Below are 20448 nucleotides of genomic sequence, written 5' to 3' on the forward strand. Positions count from 1 at the left end.
ATAAAATGCTGTAGCATGAAGTTCAAGCACTTAAGTGTCCTCTGTGGATCTAACCCAAAGCTGCTTTTGAAAACAAGATTTAGGGCTTCTGAAACTTTTACCCTGTGTGTCGTAGGGTCACATGTTGAGATATAAGGAAATTAGTTACCAGGTCTCTTGAGTCCCAGTTCCCCCATGTGATCACAGGACATTTCTCCTCAGCACATTAATTCAGTCAGGGCATTGACACCAATATAATGTAAGAAAAAGGACTCTCAGGTCCATGCCCATTTTCCAGACATCATCTTGCATTGCATACCTACTGCCTATGTAATGTATGTTTATGTACATGCTCACTTTTTATCTTTTCCAGAAATCCCTAATAAAATAAACCGTGGTGAAGCCAAACATCTTGCAGATGCCTCAGGGTCAGACAAAACAGAAAGAACAACAAAGAGGTCAAGAGTATCAACCATAAGGCGGATATTTGACATGGCAAAACATCGAACAAAGAGATCATCCTTTTTTTCAACTGGTGTGAAAGTTTGCCCACAAGAATCAGTGAAGCAGATTTTAGCCAGTCACCAAGCTTACTATAGATTAAGAGGTAAGATGATGATTGTAGCATGTACTTCCTCCTTGAAAGTATTTCTTTTAATTGAGGAAACAATAATTTTCCAGAAACTTGTTCTTTAGCTCTAGGCAGTGTATGTGCTATTTGCTTTATGCTTTATTTTTACATAGATAATCAAATGTTGCATGTACATCAACACGGTTCAAGACAGACAGTTACCAGAACAGAATGAAACAATGCACTCAAAGGACTAATGAACTCGGTGTAATTGCATAGTGTTCTAGCATGGTAGAACGTGAAGACCAAATTATGCTTGCGCTACTGTGTAAAGATGTACCACCTTTCTCAAAAGTGCAGCAGGTACCATCATTGCTACTCAGAATTAATCCCACCAGCTCAAGACAAGTAATGAAACTATTCATCAGTCATTGCACAAATATCTTTGTGTATCTGTAGTTATATTAAGTCTGTGGCAATGTTGGTATGCTACAAACACTGAGATAATTGCCAGCAGCTCATGCAAAGACCTTAGTTTTATTTTTTAAAAGTCTAAAATGGTTTTTCTGCCCTTTCCCAATTAATTCACTCCCTCCCCAGCCTTTCTTTACCTCCCTTGACCATAGGGAGCCTATAGAGTTACCACTCCAATCTTAGGTCCCTAGAGAGCATGGTGCAAATAGCCCTCTGGTTTTTATATTTTCTCTCTTCCTCCTTCTACCTCTCCCAATCTTTCATTCTGTGGCGGTTCCAATTTGTATTAGAAAAATGCATATTTTTGTGCTGCAGCTACATGGTCCAAAGCTAATTCTGAAACCTAGTCAGCACTTCTGGCATGGAAGTATCTAAGGCAACATTTACTCTCTAAATCAACTTTGCTTATCTGTTTGTCCTCTGTATTGGTCTCCAACCATTCACATAACATGTGTGTGACTTGGCTGCTGCTCAGCTCTCTTTCAGGGAACCAGCTAGCTCCCTCTGAAATGAAACCTGGATGTAGAGCTGCAAAAATTTTACTCCAGCAGCCACTTGCTATAGGCAGCATGGGCAAACTACACCAATGTCTGCAGCCATTCCTATAGATACAAACATATTTGGTATCCATTGTGGATACCCAGTTGGCATTAGACAGAATTCTGAAACGTGTTAAAGAGGCTGATCCAAAAAGCCTTTCTTAAATACTAATTAATCCTGAAAGTCCCTAAAACTCACTGGTCACATCCCTGATTGGGCTGAAAACAAGCTATCCTGGGACAGGCTGGTATCATTGACCTGAACCCAAAGAACTGCAACTATGACATTTTCATTTAAAAACTGATGATGACAATACTACCACCTTTCTGGAGAGCAGCACATCAGCTGGGATATTTGGCTCTATAAGTCTTGTAACGCCAGCAGGTTTAAACTTACAGCTTCTCTTTCCCAGCAGAGTGTCCTACACTCACAAAATTCTCTAAGTAGGTGTCATCCAGTTCTTCAACTGAAGATGGAGTACGTCCCAAAAAGTAAGCAAGAGAACAGATGACTGCAGCTGAATAATTCGTACACTCATTCAGAAAAAGGTGTTTCTGCTCCCTTTAATTGTTGCACATTTTCCATTACAATGTCCTTCATTAAAGCCTCAAAAAATCTTTCCTTCAAGGAAAGATCAGAACCCAAGACTTCTGCCCTCCCAACTGAGCATGCCAATTTACCTGATGAAAGTGATAAATGAAAAAAAAGAGGTAGAAGTGAAAAAGTGGTGATGCAAGCATTATCCTTGAAGCTGTAACCACAGTACAAGCCTTCATGAAAAGATAATCTGGCAGCCATGCTGAACTCTTACAGTCTGTGCCTATCTGTGGGACAATCTTAACTTCATTTTCTTTTGTAGACATACCTTTAGGTCTGTTCTTTTCCATGTCTAAAGTCTAGGAGAACACTTCCACTCCTCCAAGTCACATGACACATTTAGAACTGTAACAGCACTGTGGATTATAACTGTCCTCTAGAGGATTTTACTGCTTCCTAAGAAAAATTACATATTTTGTGTTACAGATATATATATATTCTATGCTTTCAGGAATGATCACACAACACAAAGCAGCTCAGATATAGGAGCTCAGACAGTTGCTATTGGATAACCTGAGCCTACTGTGACCCTATTGCAACTCTGAAATAACACACCATAGCTTAAGTCACCATGAAGACAGTCCCTCATGTGGGGCAAACTGGGAGCATGCATGGAATCAGCTACGATGCCTCCTCAGCTGCCCATGTGTCATGTTTATCTAAACCCTGGTAATTGGATTACTTTTCATCAGATATTATATTTTTATTCAGCAGATAACAAATCTGTTATTCATTCCGAAAACAGATACCAGAGAGTTGTGAGAAAAAGTTGACAAAAAGTAGCCTTAACTGCTAGCTCATAATGAATAAGTCTCTTCAAAAGACAGCCGGTTCTTTTTTAATAATCTGACCGCATCTGCTCCACATGCAGCTGCTCTACTGGGAGGGCAGGTCATTCCTGAGGTATTATTGAGGTGCCGTAACACAGCTAGGTGAGTACATCGCTACAGCAAGTTTAGAGAATACCTAGAGAAACTGACTGCACTAATTTCAGAGACACCGATATTTTAGATAATGCAGATAATTATCTCACTCTAAGTCAAAGCAGGTATCAAGTACTGAAAATAAATGTCCCATCTCACAGTAATGAACTTTGCAAAGTAAAATGCTAAAGGCAACAGCTTTTAAATTGCTAGCAAGTTTTTGTTAAAATGTTTTTTCTAATATGTTTGAAAATCCCCTTCTCTAAAAGCATTTAACTTTAAACAACATTTTGAAGAAGTGTGTTCCTTCATCTTGAGTGAGTGTACATTGTATTTTCACAAAGCCAAAATTACAGCTGGCTTTGTTGACTCCAACAGTACCAGAGGAACCAACAAGTAGTGACAGAGGCAGTCATCCATGAATGGGAAGGCATAGCGACAGCTGAGATAAACTGAAGTGGTTCTGTTCAAAACACATTGGTTCTAGCAGTCACTGAGCCCTGTTGGTTATCCTACACAACTGAGTTCCTAGACCCTGCAGAGGACAAGCTGCGTAAGTGGATATTTCTGCAGTTAAGCAAGAAAGTCCACGCAGAACAGCACTTCCTGACTGGCTCTGTGCTAGCTGGAGGATCTCTTTGGACCACTCAGTGATTTTAAACATGACTCAGGAGCAGCCAGGGTTCATTCTATGTTTAGCTTGAGGCTGTGCAAAGTGAGTTGAGTAAAACCAAATATTTTGGGTGTGGGGAAGGGCTGGTATCTGAACTGAAATCCAAAGACATATTAGTATAGTTAGTCAGATAGGCAGTAGCTGTCTGGAGGAGGGAACAGTTTATCCTCAAGAAACTTTTAGAAATGGTTTTGACTTACAAAAAAGAGGAGACTTCAGCAAGATGTTGGTAAAAGTGCACTCAGAAGTGTAGCCCCACCTGGCCACCTGTGACTCTCAAAAACTCACTTCTGCAGACATATCTAAGACCTGTGTTATCAGAATCATCAAGGGAAAGTAAGCCCTATAAAGTATTTCTGAGCAGTCATTTTATAACCTCGCTGCTGCTGCTTTCTCCCCTCCCTCACGTACTCATGCATGTCATAATCCTCACCCATAGTGCTAGAGAGCAAGGTCTGTGCAGCAGGAACTTACCTTTTACAAGTTTTCCCTGAAATGCCTGACAGAGTTCTGACTGCTAGAAAATAGATCAAAAAACTGGATGCCAAGCCCAAATATGCATTCTAATACATTTTGTAACATACTACAACTGAACTTCACAGCTTTCTTGCATAAGGAGTGAGCCAACAGAATATGTAAAAGTATTAGTCTCCATTATTATATTATGTGTTTTACATAATCTCATGTAATTAAGTCAGTTTGCATCCAGTAAATGAAGCTCCCTTAGAGCCATTCCTGAATACCACCTTTTCAAAACCTCCCCTACTGTCTTATTCTCTTTATGTTCATTTTCATTTCCCCGGATGATGCAGAATGCGACTGTTCTCTCTGCAGCCACAGTACCTGTTAATCTTGTCTGATGTAGTCTGGCATTTAACTGGGTGATTCATCACCATGGAGGAGATATTTAACATGGAACAAATGACTGTATAAAGTTGTGTAGAGAAGAAGGAAATCATGTTCTTTCCAAAGGAATTTTACCTATACTAAGTCATTCAATTTTTCCAGAGGTGTTTAAAGAAACATAAAAGCATGTACCTGCTGCAGAATGTCCTTAAGATTTTGAAAAGATTAATTACATTAAAAATTTGGAATATAGTCAAATAATTTTAGCCTGCTGTATTTAAAAATATTTTTTCCATTAAAATATTTTGTTACATGTGTGGGGAATATCAAAATCTTAAATATGTTCTGTTTAGATTGTTCTATGCATAGTTAACCACACTATTGTACAAAACCTTTGTATACAGTTAAAATTATGATTATTCAACTAAGATGACTGCTAGATTATTTTTTTTCTCTAGCTCCCTGTTTGCTCTCACTAGAACATCCAGTATGTATCTTTGTATGTATGTATCTTTGTATGTATGTACCTTTGAGGTGAAGGAAGTGTGCTTTGTGTTTGCTCCTTATGATGATGATGTCAGGCCAAATTAATCTCTCTTTTAAAATGAGGGAAATTAGCAATCCTTAACTCAAAGACGGCTAATCCTTCAGCATAAAGGCAAATGACTGTCAACTCAAAAATACCTAAAAGAGCTAAATATCTAAAAATAGCTAGAAGCTGGATTTGTTTACTAAGTACAGTAAAATGTGTAAACCCCAAATCACTTTAAAAAGGCTTTCAAGTTTACTTTTTGGTACAAAGCATCCATCCCCAGCCCCTTTCTTCCTACTCAGTCTGCCAGGAAGCTGTGTGGGAAGCCTTTCGTATTTTTCTGGATCGGATTCCTGATACTTCTGAATATCAGAACTGGGTTACTGCCTGCCAGAGGGAAACCTTCTGCATATTCGACATTGGCAAAAACTTCAGCAATTCCCAAGAGCACCTGGAAATAATCCAACAGGTAAGGATTACTGACATTTGTTTAGAAACTGGGGGAGACTTCCAAGTCCCTCCCCATCTGCTTATATAAGGGCAAAGTATTGCTCAGGAAGAGGAGGGGGCATGTGTTAGAAGGAAAACGTAAAAGTACAGTAAAAGAAATTGCTAACAGGATTCTGCTCAATGGTTGGATACACCCACTAGTAAAATGCTGTTTTTCTTAATCTTTTCGCAGCGAGTAAAACATAGAACCTTCCAGGAAAGGTAAGTAGCACAAGCAGAACCTTGCGACTTGATGTTACTGCCTTTTTTGAAAAAGATATGTGTAGATGTGCATGGATGTGAACAGATACACAGATAGCACTGTGGTGTATTTGGTGTGTGCTGTGAGAGATGTGTATACGGTGTGTATCATAGTACCCAGTAACTGAATCACAAATAATGAAGGTGGCCAAGTGTCTGAGTTGCCTGTTCACTTTGAGACACCACAGAATGTCTTCTTAGACTAATGTGAGCATGAAACCCTGACAGAGCCACAGCTTTGCATTAGACTAGTGTTGATTTGGAGTGTAACAAATGATTACCCACAATTACTATAATTCACAAAAGGAAAGTTAGAGAACTTAGCAAAAGTTTATCTGGGAGGCTACATTAAGCAATAATATGAAAACTGTATGCCTTCACTTTAGCTTTCCCCTGTATTTTTACACATCATGATAGTATTAACTAATGTGATGCTTTATTCCATAAACTCTTGGGAAAAAAAGTATGCTCCTGGCAGTGCTCAGAAGTCTGAGAATGGCAGGATTAAAGTTACAATACTGAACTCTGTCTCTCTGCATATGAATACTATAGTACAGTCAGACAAATCACTGTCCGCAGTTTCTCTGATTAATGTATTATTTTTTCCTTCAAATTTTCTTAGATTTTCAGGTGTAGCAAATAATCTTTTCCATTCATAATTTACACTGTCTTATGATCATAGAGGTCTTACATATCTTTATTCATTATGACATGGGAGCTTTGAGTGTTCTTCTTTCTCAGAAATGTATTTTTAATAATGTAGGGCCTAATTAAACTTCCCTGGAAGTCCAAAGGGAGGTGTTTTCACTCAGTCTAGTGCAAACAGCAGCAGCAAGGCAATAAGTGAAGTGACTAATCTCAGAGTTCTTATGCTCTTTGTGAACAGTACGGTTTTTCCTAGACATAATTCAGAAAGTGAAGTAAATTCTATGAAATTACTCATATTTTAGCTGGAAATACAGGCAGACATGATTATGCATTGTTGGACTTCATCTTTACTACTGTGTGATTTAGGAAACATTTTGTATCTTCTGTAGACGCCATGTAGAGAACAGTCTCCAGTTAAAGACACAACACATAATTAGTTAACGCTGTGAAAACATTACAAATAATACTTTAGTTCTCACCACACAAGATATCCAGAAGATGTGGTAAATCAGGAGTTGTTCATGTTCTTCATCTATGTTATTAAACATCTAGGTTGGTCCTGTATAGAAATGCAGCCCAGATGTCTTTTCTGTCTATGCTACAACCTTCATGTTGTCTCAGTTACCACACTATGCATTTGCAGTGCTCTTAGTTCTTTCACTTATATCAATTTTCACAAACACTCTACCTGTATGCACTGCCTTAATAATAGCTATTTCTACAGAAATTTTGAGGAATTCTATCCTCATTTATTTCCATTACTGGGCTTTTTATCTTATGCTGTGGTTTTTTCCACACTCTACTTAGAACTCGAAACAACTGAAATTCTTCACCCCCCAATTTCAGGAAAGAAAAATCTCAAAATGTCACTTAGAAGATTCATATCTAAGAATCTAAATGTTTCCAAAAGCCACAAATGAATAAAAATTTAGTTTTAGAGCAGAAATTATTCTATAGCCTTAACTGCAGGAATCTTTAACACATCGATTACATATTTATATATATACATACCACTTGTGCTTGTCAGGCAAGCTAACAGTCATAGTTACAAAATTTATTCATCAGCACATGACTGTAAACCTTACAACAGAAAATAATATCAACAATACAAAAACAAATCCTGTGATGCAAGGCAGACAATCTGTACATCACACCCACCATATTCTTACTTGAGTTTTCAGCTATCTGCCATGGGGACCATGGTAGGCATTAACCCATGAATATTACATCCAGATCCAAACATAAACATTCCTACAATTCATAATAATCATGATCCAGAAATCTGATTTGAAACTATCATTAGTTGGAAGCGTCCTTATGATATCACAATGCAGGCTGACAACTGAAAAATAAGTCCACCCATCCCCTCCTCACACCAAACTGTATGAAACACACAAATGTCCATTGGCTCTAGAATTAGAAGAAGCCCAAAGCCCTCACTAAACTATCTTGATAGGATGAGATATAGCAAAGGAGACAATAGTTGGTTTAGATAATGTACAACAAGTCTTGCTTCCATTTTAGTCAGTGGTCAACCATTCATAGACTTCAAAGAGAGAAAAAGCAGACCCTGTGCACTGATTTAATCTCTGTGACCCCATCCTTCTGATTGCTTGGAGAAAATCAGTCATGAAACCTCATAAGCAGACTCCTGACAGGATTGGTAGTCCTTGGTGGAGGAATATATCAAATCAGTATTTTTGTTCATTGTAAGAGCAAATACCATATTGAAGGAGAGGAAAGGAAATGTATAAACTGTTGAATATAAAATATGATCTATTGTTCCACTACCTGTTGAACCAGCTTATCAAATATTCCATTAGAAATAACTTCCCTCATTTAAAGTACACTTAATATAGGGGTCATTTCTACATTTTTTTTACACCTTTGCCATTGCCATTACAGTATGCTGATCATTAAATCACTCATTTCTATTTGATCAATAGGAAAGATGAAATATCCACAGAGAAAACAGGTGGCAAAAAGCTGGAAGACATTCCTTCCATTTCTACAGGTAAAATCAAATCTGCTTGCTGTGTGTCTGCCCATTAAATAGAATTGCTAAAACCAGTGATTCATAGATCTTAGAAGGCTGTAATTTAATGAATGCAGTAGAAGCATGACAAGTTCAGTGAAGTACAATGAAAATGCTTTAGCAAAATAATCTATAAGAAGCATTCTTTGATTTCTTTACAGCATGTCTACTCAAATGTAGCATTCCAGGCTTGTTTCACAGTCTTTAAATTCATATGTTTTCCTAGTTTCAGGAGAGTAGAGAGTAGAGCTTATTTTGCTTCAGTTATGAAATAACATTTAGAGTGTCAGCTGCTGCATTTTGTTAGCCAAAATAAGCAAGCGGATGGGAATAAAGAATGACTTTAGCCAGAAAGTCACAGTGATGCCAAGACATTAATTTGAGCAGATTATTTCAATTAGACCCACCAGCACTGTTGTGTACTACAGTTCTTTAAAATAATGTTAGAAACTTATGCAGTGATAAAAATCTGTAAATATGAGTGTTTTAGTTCAAGAAGGAAACATCCTGCACACATATTTTTATGAGGGCCAAATATGATAGAATCTTATTGATAGCCATTTTCAGTATGGTAATTTTGCCTCTAGCTGGAAAACTTTGTCAACACCTCGTTACTTTAAATTGAGCCCTATAGAAAGGTGGCTGTCCTAGAGACAAAGATCTCAATTGGCAAAATCAAGCTTAGACATTTGGTGATATCTAATGCAGTATGACAGGAAATGGTCAAATATTATTATTTAATTCACACAATTTCATCGATGCATAGTCAGTGCCATTTTTGCCTTCAGTCACACACATGCAACGCTACTGATGTTTGACATGGAAAGAAAGGCCGTCTATTGTATAAAAACTAGCAGCTTTACCCGTGACATAAGTCATGACCACCTTTCACTGGCGCAGGCTTGCGCTCAAACACACTCTCCAGAAGGAAGGCTTCTTCAGTGAGCTGACACCTGATCAACAGAGAAAGGGGAAGATTTTTGATGTGCAAACTTGTTCTTGCCTGATTTTACTTTAACCCCCCCCCCAGGCTCCCCTGGCACATCCCTCTCTCCATATGCACCAGTACCTAACGGCACGCTCCTCAACGAAATTGTTAACGACACGAAGACTCCTGTGAAGGTGAGGGCAGCCTGTTTTCCTATCCCACTTTTTCACTCACCTCCTCTTTTTGAGCTCAGCTAGCAGAAAAGAGGGGGAAGCCTTATAAACACTTACTGCTTATAAACCATGAATGCTCCCCTCTGTTACCGCTAGTAGAACTGAAGGGTTTTATTAGCATCTGTTCTGTACTGGAGTAGTGCATGATGTTTCTTGCGTGTGTGGTAGAAAGTATAAAAATATGGCAACCAGCTTTTAGGCTGAGTCTTCATTCTTTTAATGAGGGGCGCGATGCCTATTTTGCACCATTTTGTAACCTTGTTCTTCATTAAATAATGTAAAAATGCATACCTTCTGAGATTTCCACAGCACGGGGGATAGGACTGGACCTTCTTGCCTTTTTCCTGCCAGGCAGCCAGCTGTCAAACAGGGGATCTCCGCTGATGTCTACTCAAAGCAGCCATGCAGCATGGCACCGGGGGCTACCCCCTCCTCCACAGGTTTGCAGCAGCTACCACAGGCCACAGGTTACATCTGAGACAGGAGTGGGGGTGAAAGGAGGAGCAGTTATTTTCCCTGTCCTGGCTGCTGTGCCTGGGGGTGGCAGGGAGGTGGCCCTGGCCTCAGCGCAGCTATGTGGATTCAGGGAACCTTCCAGAACCTCCCTCTGGAGAGAGACTGAGGCCTCACGAGGGCCCGAGGGCCCATGGTGGACCCCGCTGCCAAGGAGCACCAGGCAGGAGCCTGCCCCTTGCACTTCCCCTCCGCTTTGCCCTGAGTTTTTTTTCAATTTCTAAACAGTTTGCCCTTCTAGAGCAGCTCCTCAGAAAGCCACTCCGGTTTTTTTTTTGTTGTTTGTGCATACTGGCTGTAAGAAGAGGCTCATGGCACCTCCTCCACACTTGGGTGAACTCAAGGTCTCGGTGCTGCCGCTGCCAAGAATTTGAGGGCAGAAATGCTGGCCGAAGCCTCGCCCATCACACCCCCTGGCAAATCACCACCATTCTCCATCCCACCTCTGCAAGCTTCTCAGCTGCAGCACAGGAATTACACCAGAGTGTTCCCAGATAAATGGTACTTTTACTGTCCGAAATGATTACATCCTCAGGACCTAAGAAAGCAAAATAATATTCTCAACTGTGTATTACCTACCTGTATCATAGCTGTTGGAGTGAAAGAGCAGATAAAATATGAGGAAAAAATGGTTTTAAAATCGCTTATTTGTGACATTTGAGATGTCCTGGGAGATTGGCATTAACCAGTTCCTCCATGTTATAGGTCTCCTCATTCTTTCTTGGCCCAGTCCTTTGTGACCAGCTCCCTAAAGGCTGGCGCCTCAAAAGTCATAGGGCAGCTATATGGAAAGTGCATATTCCTTAATCTTCTGTTTATATGATAGAACATTACAGAATGTTCTTTCTCTAACTGATGAGACATATTCTTGTATACAACACAAAACATACGTTCCTCTAAAACTGAGGCATCCTAAGGAGTGACTCAGCAGAGCTGAGTTACACAGAATCAATGGGTGCAGAAAGTGTTCTCTCCTGTTTCACTCATTCTCTGTTATATTAACATCTTCCTTTCTCTCTTATCCCCTGACACACCGTAATTGCACATATTTCTTGTTCTGCTTATTCTTGGAAGCTGTCAAAACCTAGGTGTTATTTGTGGGACAGATGTCTCTAGCAGCCTTGTGCCAACCCACCTGGCAGCAGAAGTGGAAATCTCACCTCTCTGTGGGATTCAGGCTGATGAGCTTGCTGCTCTTCTGGGCCAGTTTCTTCTTGATCATTGTCTTGCTCTTATTGTGTTTGTTTGTTTATCCAAGGTATAAAAAGCCTGGCTGAGAGTAGAATTGTCCCTGAGCAAATAAAAATATAAAAAAGTGTTTAAAGAATACCAAATATGTGAGTATTGCTAATAAATATAAATATGCAATGTATATGCAGTACATGCAGTAAAGAAAAACTTGTTTTGTGTTCCAAGACCTTCATATTTTTAACAGGCAAACTTTATAGAACCCTGAAAGGTTTTATTCAGAAAAAAACAAAAGGCTTTTTTGCATAATAAAATACATTGGCAGTGGAATGCAAGGATGGTATGTGTTAACATTAGTAACAAGATCTGTGAAGAAGGACTGAGAGATTGGCAGAAGGCAGGAGTTTCCTGGGTGGCCTCTCTGCATCACCTCTTCAGGTACTTGCGTTCCAAGACTTGAAATTTGAAGCTCAGCTCTGTGAATAAGGAACAAGAGATACCTTCTGATCTTAAAATTAGAAAATGTGTATTGTTGTATCTAAGATGAGTTAGGAAATTTTTCCGAATGCACTCATAGTGGCTCTCCTCCTTGTGGCCAGCACATCATAGCCTACAAATGAATTGGCTTTTGGAGTTTAACATTATTAAAGGAAAAAATTAGTAATTGTAGGCCAAAACTGCAAATAGTGTCTGGAAACAATAAACAAAATAAGAGTACTTTTAATAGCAGTAAAGTCAACTGCACAATAAAGGTGTAACACAGGTAGGGTTAATTCTACTTTATTATCAGGAAAAACCAAATGCGAACGTCTGAATGTGAAACAGTAACAGAGAGTCTGTCAGTCTGCTCTGATTGACCATGGGTATTCTGAGGGTAGGATACCAACCAGCTTTTAACATTTGCTTGTCACTCTCCTTGATGTCACACACTTTCCTCCAAAGTGGCAAGTAAAGCTATATGACTTTAACGATGATGGAAATAAGAAGACTTGTTAACAGTCTCTGTGCAAGAAATGGCCTGATTCTCTTCATCACCTTCATTTATGCACATCAAAGGCAACTCTCAAAGGCAATCTCTCAGTAATAGAAACTTTTTTGCAAAGGCAGAATAATTAAACCAACATGTGAATAGGAACCCTCGCCTTTTGTAGGATACGGTTCAGAAAGTTATTTTGGGGATAGTTTCCCTTATTAAAAGGGAACCCTTCTACATAGATAATCTGAAATGTGGGGAAAATATCACTTGGATTTATTTCTCCCCTTTTTTTCCTCTCCTCTTCTTTTCCAGGAGCTGGGAACAAATACAGTCCCAGAACTACCTGTGGAGCAAATGGTAGAGTTCAGTGTCACTCTCACTGATCAGGAGTACACAGCTGAACTTAATGATCCCAACTCCCCACAGTACCGACAACTCGCTGCCAAATTTCAGCTACAGGTAAGGAGGCTGAGTGAATGCCAAAATGTTGGCTTTGTACCTTGGCTGCAATTCATAATATGAAACTACCTTCACCATGAAACAGAACTAGAATCTATTGCCCTCATTTGAAATAGATAATTCCTGTTGTCTCAAGACCTTCAGTTTTCCTTCATGTATAGCCAGCTTTTCTCCTCGTTTAGGCCATCTGTTCAGCCACCAAGCTAACAAACTAATGTCTTTGTCAGCAGTAGAGCCTCAGATAACTGATGAACAGAGTAACTTCAGGAATATAATTTGGGTTTAATCAGGAATTCATGGACAGTACTTTGTCATAATTTAATTTCCACGATAAACCTAATGAGAAATGTAATATAAATGTTAGAAGTAATTAGCTACTGTTGTCTGAACTATCCTTCAAAGGACTTCCAGTCATTTTGTTGTGCATCACCACAGTTTCTGTAAGAACTGGAATATCTGTGCTGTTTTCCTATAATTAATAATCTTAACTGAATGTTCAGCTATCAATATAATAGATAGCAGTTAATGACTTGAGGTTCCCAAATGTTTTCTTAGTAAAATTCACTAAAGCTTCTTATCAGTTTCACAAGCATTCTTTAGTGCAAGCTATTTCACTATCCTGGTTCAGTTTCAGATATGCATAGAAAAATTGTGAAGGATGTGCTGGCAGAGCTAATAAAAAGTGGCTTCTCTGGAGATTTCCAGTATTATACTCAAACAGAACTGCCTGCAGACTTTGTTTACTACACATATAACAATGTAATTCTGACTTTTAAGTTATTTCATTAATTTCATTAATAGGAGGGGGTGAAATGCAAAGTTTCTTGATTGTTAAATTATTTTCCCTTGTCATGAAATTTTATCTGTCACTTTAAAGAGTCCAAAGCTGTTCTTGACATGCAATGTTAAATACAAAATGATTTGTAGTCCAGTACCATGAAATACACCTGACGTTTTCCTCCAAAGATAGGTCACGGAGGAGGCAGAGGGCATCTTGATACAAGACAGTTTTACAAGTGCACTCAAAGGGTGAGAGTGAGGAGATTGGGTTCAGAATTAAAACCTCATCCAGCTACATGAGCTCCTGTACAAATTCCAGAGAAGCCCTTGCAAAGGCTGGGGCCGTGGAGTTCCAAGCTCAGTTTCTAATTCATTCCAGGACATGGCAAGAGCAAAGAGTTACAGCAGACATTACAGTGCAAAAGTTCAGCAGTACATCTGTATACCACAACAGACATTTAAAATCACATGAAAAACAGAATGCAGATTCAGATGCTTACGCTACTCAGTGAATCAAGATTCATTTGGCAAAAGTAGGAAATGGGAAGCTATATATGTGCATACAGTTAAAAGATAGCATCAACATCATTATGATAGAAAGAGAACCAAGAAGAGATTGAACAGAGCCCATGCCAAGAGTCAGCTGGCAGAACATGGCTAAAATGGGATTCAGTTGCCTAAACTTGGACATCTGGTGCCATTTTAGGTGCCCCAGGTTATCCAACACATCTGCAAGGGCCTCTCAAATATGAGAGAGATGCACTCTTTTGAACCAGCAGCTGAGCAGAAGACAACCTTAAGGCATCTAAAATGATAGTGCTTGCCTAAGTTTAGGAAAATTAATCACATCCTAGTGATTTAGGCCCTTAATATCTGTTACTTTCAGTGAACATTAGTCACATGAATAACATATACAATCTTCCCACAGTCTAATTGCTACTTCTGCACCACTTTTACTAAGTCAGACCAAGCTCAAAATGATTTACCTCAGCTCCTTTCCTACTGTCCTCTTGTGGGACATGGGCAAGGGGAGTGTAGATGGTAGGCCATTTTCTGCGCTAGACTTCAGCTTCTCTTGTGCTTGCTGCAACAAAAAAGACATCTAGGCTGATACAGTGTGGCTGATAGCTGGTATTGTGATAGAATACTGATCTTCTGCTCCTTCTTCTTCACTTAACCTACATTAGAGATGCAGAGAAAGCTGTGGGTCTGTCTGCCCATTCCCTACCAGTTCTGACAAACTCTCATGCATGAATGAATGACTTTTAAATGTATGCTGGGTTTGTACAGACTCAGATAGCTAAGGAAGAGGAAAGATCTCCACATTAGTTCATATACTTTTTAAGTGATATGATGAATTATAAGGACCTGATTCCTCAAAAGGCTTTTTCACTTCTTTTCAAGTGCTGAATTCCCTCAACTCCACAGGCTTTGCTCGCAGATGAAAGGCTTAGACGATGTGTTCCCTGGTACTTAACATGACCGGGAAGTGAATCAGAAAGGAACTGTGTAACTGTGTGTTTAAAAAAAATCCCTTTCCTCTGACATAGTAGATGTATATAAAATATTTAATTTGACTTAGCTGTATAAATGTCGCTACAACTGGAAAAGACCAAAAGATCAATCAGCTGGGTCTCAAAACATTGTTAATTCTTGAGGTGCTGACAAAAACACTTATTATCCTAAAGTCTGAAAAATGTATACAGAATTCACCTTTTCTGCTCATTGTTTAGTCTTCATATTGTCTCTTCTATTCAAAACCATCTAATTGTACAATTGTTTATGTTAGAATGAAAAATATATGAAGTTATTTTATTTGTACAAGACAGGTAAAACTGTTTAATTTATAAATGATTGTTAAATAATCTAAATCCATCTGCATTTAGTTAACATTTCTAAATAATTAACAATTTACAGTTAAGGTGACTTGAATCACAAAATTATTCATGAACCAAAACTGCTGAAAACGAGAAAAACATTTGATTCATGTTGTTTGACTTGCTTTATTATGAACTAGATTATCACTGATTTGCATAATTAAATTACTAAAGCTGTATTTTGTACTTCATTTTGCATACTAACAGGTAATACAGGCAGCATATACAAACCAAATATTGTGTTTAAGTTGAGCCGTGATGATACCACAAAGAGGGCAGTTGAGAGTATTTCCTAGAGCTCTTTCTGAAATATGAAAAATATCGTCTAGGTAGTCAACCTGTGCTTGCTTTTTAGCAGTAGAACTTGCACGGAATTAATGATTTTATGTTTTTCTATAGATGCAAAAAATATTTGAGAAACTTCCAGGATTCAAAGAAATCCATGTATTAGGATTTAAGTAAGTAAGAAAATGGGACTAATTCTTCTTTTGGCTACTAGGATTCTCCTCTTCCTTCTTTCCCTCCAACATGAAAAGACCTATATAATATTGAGGTGTGTATTGCTATAAACAGAAAATAGATTTCTGGGAACAACACAGAGACAATATGGAGAGAAGTGCAAACACACCCCAAGTGAGACTATAAGGTTTTGAATTACTAAGTAGAAGTAGCTTTGATTCCCTGAGGGGTGAAGTAAGCAATAAATCCTTTGAAATTGTTTGCTAGCAACATTGTATTAAGGACTTTCTTAAATGACAAGATAAAGAGAGTTAGGAGTATGATTATTACTTTTTTGTGTGTGGATCCTGTGCCCTTCATAGATCACAGTGAAGGTGCCTGAGCAAGAGAATGTTGCAGGAGGATACATGTTCACACATATAAAACTTTTCCAACAGGTGTTTCCCAGGTGTTTCAAACAATTAAAAATATTTCATTTTTTAATAAATTTGTGTTCTGTCTTGCCATTTCTTTTAGTTTTAGCTTCCTTGTATGTTTACTGCTAATACAAGCTACTGTGTATTTTTTCAGTGGAGAATCTAGAGGGAAGGGGGGGTCAAAAACTGAGTATTTGATATGGTTATGCTTCTATAGATAAGAGCACATTATGTAAAGAATCAAAGGAAAAACAAATTAATAATAGTAAGAAATAACATAAAATGGAAAGGGAATAAAGAGCAGGAAAAAAGACATAAATTCATGTGGGCTTATGGCACAGCACCAAGAACATTCAGTCATTCTAGTAATATTTAATACATGTTGAAGAACATTCATATCACAATGCAATTTTAGACAAGAGCATACTTCTTCCTAGCTTTTCTCTCTGCAAAATTGCTGGGGAAAAGGAGAGAGAAGAGCAAAATAGAGTGAAAATTAGTTGCTTACATTTTGATAATGAAAGTAAGAAAACAAAAAGACAGCTACTGCAGAACAAGCAGAGAAAATCTGTAGTAGCATCTCATATTTACAACTTGCAATAATTAACTTCTTCCAGTTATGACTCCAGGAGATATGGGATTCATTTTTGTTTAGTATCTTGGTCTTAGGAGCTGATACAAAAGTACATTCATCAATGTGGAAGCCCAGGATTGCTTCCCATCCTGGGGAAGCAATTCCATTCCAGTAATTTAGTTAGCTCCTGAGAGTCACAGATCAAAGGACAGGTGTCGCTGTCCATTCTCCCTTAGCCATATTGCTATCTATATTAGCAGCATTTCCTACAAGGCAATATGGAAGGACAACATTAGCGGTATGCTAGAGAATTCATCAGAGGAAATAACAGGGCACGTATTAGAGGAGGTCAACATAGGCATGTCTTCCAGATGTATTTAATAGGTCAAGTTACCCCTGTGACTAGGATCTGAGTAGGCACCATGTGTGGTAACAGTAATAGTTGCTACTACTGCCACAGGTGTTCATTGCCACCATAAAGATATAGCTTAGCAACGACAGTGGTCAAATTGCACCATTTGTAGTGGGAAATAGGAAAGCAGATATCTCAGACTGTCAAGGTAAAGTAACATGCCTGTTTCCCCACCCAAAACATGGAGATTCCCATTGTTTGGAAGGGAAAAAGTGAAATGATGGAGAGTAGGCTGTCATTTTCACACAGAGATAAAAATTATAGATGACATATAGAAGATAAGATAAATTGTCAAAGGATGTTTTTGATGTACGACTGATTGATTTACCGGTTTACATGAATCTTTGTTTTTCTTTCTTTTGCAATCCTTTTTCACACCCTTTCTTCTGTGATGAAATGAAGACAGAAGAAGGAGAAAGATGGGTAATTTGTCTGTAATTCATAATCAAGATTAATCATTTTATAGACTATTAGATGTAGATAGATACATCAATAAATGTTCTTTACCTTGATGTGACAAAGTGAATCGATTTGTGTTCTGCCTAAGTACAAAATCTGTGATATAAAGCAGCAGGGACAGCTTTTACCTTAATCTGAAAGGTTCATGTAATCAAATTTTGTCAGGATCTCTCTGAAGGAAAGTTAGTTGTTTGACCTAAGAAAATTCACATTCAGATGACTAAAGATCTCTACCAGTCATAAACTGAAAGTGAAAAAAAATAGAGAACTTAATATTTAAATTTTCATTGTTGATCTGCTGTTTCCTAGCTGTATTCCCATATACACATTATCTTCAATAAGTATGTAGAATTTGGTTTGTTATCTCCATTATCAGGCCAGATAGAATGGCAAAGAGACCAGTTACTAGCTTGATAAAATGCAGGGAGCTTTTGACCGGTAATACAAACAGCTAGAGAGTCTGTTGCTGTTGCTTAAAAGTGCTGCTGGGGAATAATTTGTCTAGCAGTTCCCAGAATTTCTCTTTTACTCGTAGTTTAAAAGGAAGAATTGTCTAATGCTTTTCCTGAATTCCTGCAATGTCATATTAATGTAAATGCATAGCACGTACCAGATAAAGTGAAATTCCTCTCTCTCTGGTTATTTGATATTATAAAAAGCAACATAGTGGAGTACAAATGTTTTACAATGTACTCATTATTTTTCATTTTAATTACGTGAATTTAGCATTTATGAAAAGTGATGTATTAATAATTGTGAAAATTTGAGACTTCTGTTAAACAAGTGCATCTAGGGAGAAGATATTCATTTGGACTTGGAAAAGCTAACTCCCATTGCTTGCCACATTAACTAACTTTCTTGCTGTTCTTCAAAAAAGAGTAAAAAATTGCCCCAGATGTGATAGGATTTTTGCTTATCTGTGGTTTTATGAACTGTCTAATCCCTTTTCATATGTTCCTGTATAATTAATAGGTGATTATGGCTTCTAGTAACCCCAGCATGCATTTATGACTGTTTGAACCAATAATCAATGACTTCAAACCATATTACCAGTTCTACAGATCTCTGAGTAGTCAGATTAAACTGGATTATGTTAGAACATTTTTAGAATTTTATTCAATATTGGAATTTTTATTAAAAATTATGCTAAGCTTTAGGTATAGCAAGAGTTATTTGAAGATGACAGTCTCATTAGAAAGAAGTATATCTGCATTATTTTTACAGAAGATAATATGTTGTGGTTGCATATATTTTTGTTTGTCTGGTTGTAAAATCAGTCCTCAGTCAGTAACTTATTTTGCTGCACTGGGCATTTTTGCATCTTCCCCTTGCAGATCAAGCAGCACTATAGCACGATATGTGGTAAACTTTGAGAGGGATGGCTCAGAAATCAAAAGCACAGAAGATGAGATCTCAACTATTGGATCTAATAAGGTTGAAAATGAAAAAATTCCACTTTATCCAAAGGAAGAGAGGGAGATATCAGCAACTAAATTCACAGTCACAGACCTTCAGCAACTGGTTGCTATAGCACTCCACGAAGACCAGTCCCTGCCAATGGATCTTGGAACTCTTCAGTTTACTGATGGTCAGTAGGCAGGCCAGTGCCAGGCACAAGTCTGACCTTGCCCTTTCAAACTGATGCTATTTCAGTAAGGTCTCCTTTGCTTCTCTAACAGATTGTTTTCATCTGAGGTATCCTGTTCTCCTAAGTGTTGCATAGCATCCAAAGGATGCACAGATCTAAGTTAAATTTTATAGCAAAATGTACTTTATAATTATACAGCCTGACTTCCAATCTTATTGGAGGATCTATTTTTCTTGGTTGTTTGTTTAGAAAAGCTGGATATTTTGCAAAGACAAATAAGAGGAGAAAAGAAAAAAAAGACTACAAATATTCACTATATCATTTTAATTTCCCAGGATGGACAGTCTCCTTTTTTTAATAAGACAAAAAGTGAGGGCTTCCTCTAATATAAATTTAGCTTTCTGAAAGCTAAGTCTCAACTGTAAGCAAGCCATCTAACCTCCCAGTGAAGTCAGAGAGACAGACACCTTACAGAGCATTTGAACCCAAGCTAAAATCGGTGGTGTGAATCACACTGTCAAGGTGCATTTTGCTCTCTGAAACACAGAGGGAGTGTAGATGACAAGCTGGTTGTGAAAACCTCCAGTAGAAGGTTGAAGGGCTGTATCCTGTTCAGTAATCCAGCTAATAAATATCCCCTTCTAGTCCACCAATATTTTTTTTCAAAGCTAGCATAGCCCTAGTTTTGGGGAGGTGGGTTAAAAATGGGGAAAAAAAATTAAAATATTTTTTCATGTGTGTATTTACCAAACCAATCTTAAAACACACACCAAATTTTAGCTGTAGTGTTTCATTTCAAACAGCAGCATTTTCTTGCTAAAAAAATATTTAGATGAACTAATACTTTCTGTAAGAATAAAATGTTATATTTTAATGTAGATTAAAAGTCCCAAGAAGAAATTTCATGGATATAGAACACTTTAATAACAGCTACTTTAATAAACTTTTTCCTACTAATTTTAATAACCGGTTTCTGGTTATTAATTTTTTTTTCTTTCAGAATCCGCATAGCCCATGC

The 20448-nt window shown here is 37.9% G+C and overlaps 1 protein-coding gene across 1 annotated transcript in view; it reads left to right on the forward strand.

Annotated features, from left to right (window-relative positions):
• IMPG1 (interphotoreceptor matrix proteoglycan 1) overlaps positions 1-20448 on the forward strand; it is a 72788-nt gene that overhangs the window by 14426 nt on the left and 37914 nt on the right. Inside the window, exons 2-10 of the mRNA XM_009333233.1 lie at positions 353-586; positions 5438-5604; positions 5818-5846; positions 8480-8547; positions 9599-9690; positions 12719-12865; positions 15922-15980; positions 17786-17806; positions 19177-19430. Coding sequence (XP_009331508.1) covers positions 353-586; positions 5438-5604; positions 5818-5846; positions 8480-8547; positions 9599-9690; positions 12719-12865; positions 15922-15980; positions 17786-17806; positions 19177-19430 — 1071 coding nt within the window. The remainder of the gene's footprint in view (positions 1-352; positions 587-5437; positions 5605-5817; positions 5847-8479; positions 8548-9598; positions 9691-12718; positions 12866-15921; positions 15981-17785; positions 17807-19176; positions 19431-20448) is intronic.

This window comes from Pygoscelis adeliae, unplaced genomic scaffold, assembly GCF_000699105.1.
Source record: "Pygoscelis adeliae isolate BGI_AS28 unplaced genomic scaffold, ASM69910v1 Scaffold57, whole genome shotgun sequence".
Lineage (NCBI taxonomy): Eukaryota > Metazoa > Chordata > Aves > Sphenisciformes > Spheniscidae > Pygoscelis > Pygoscelis adeliae.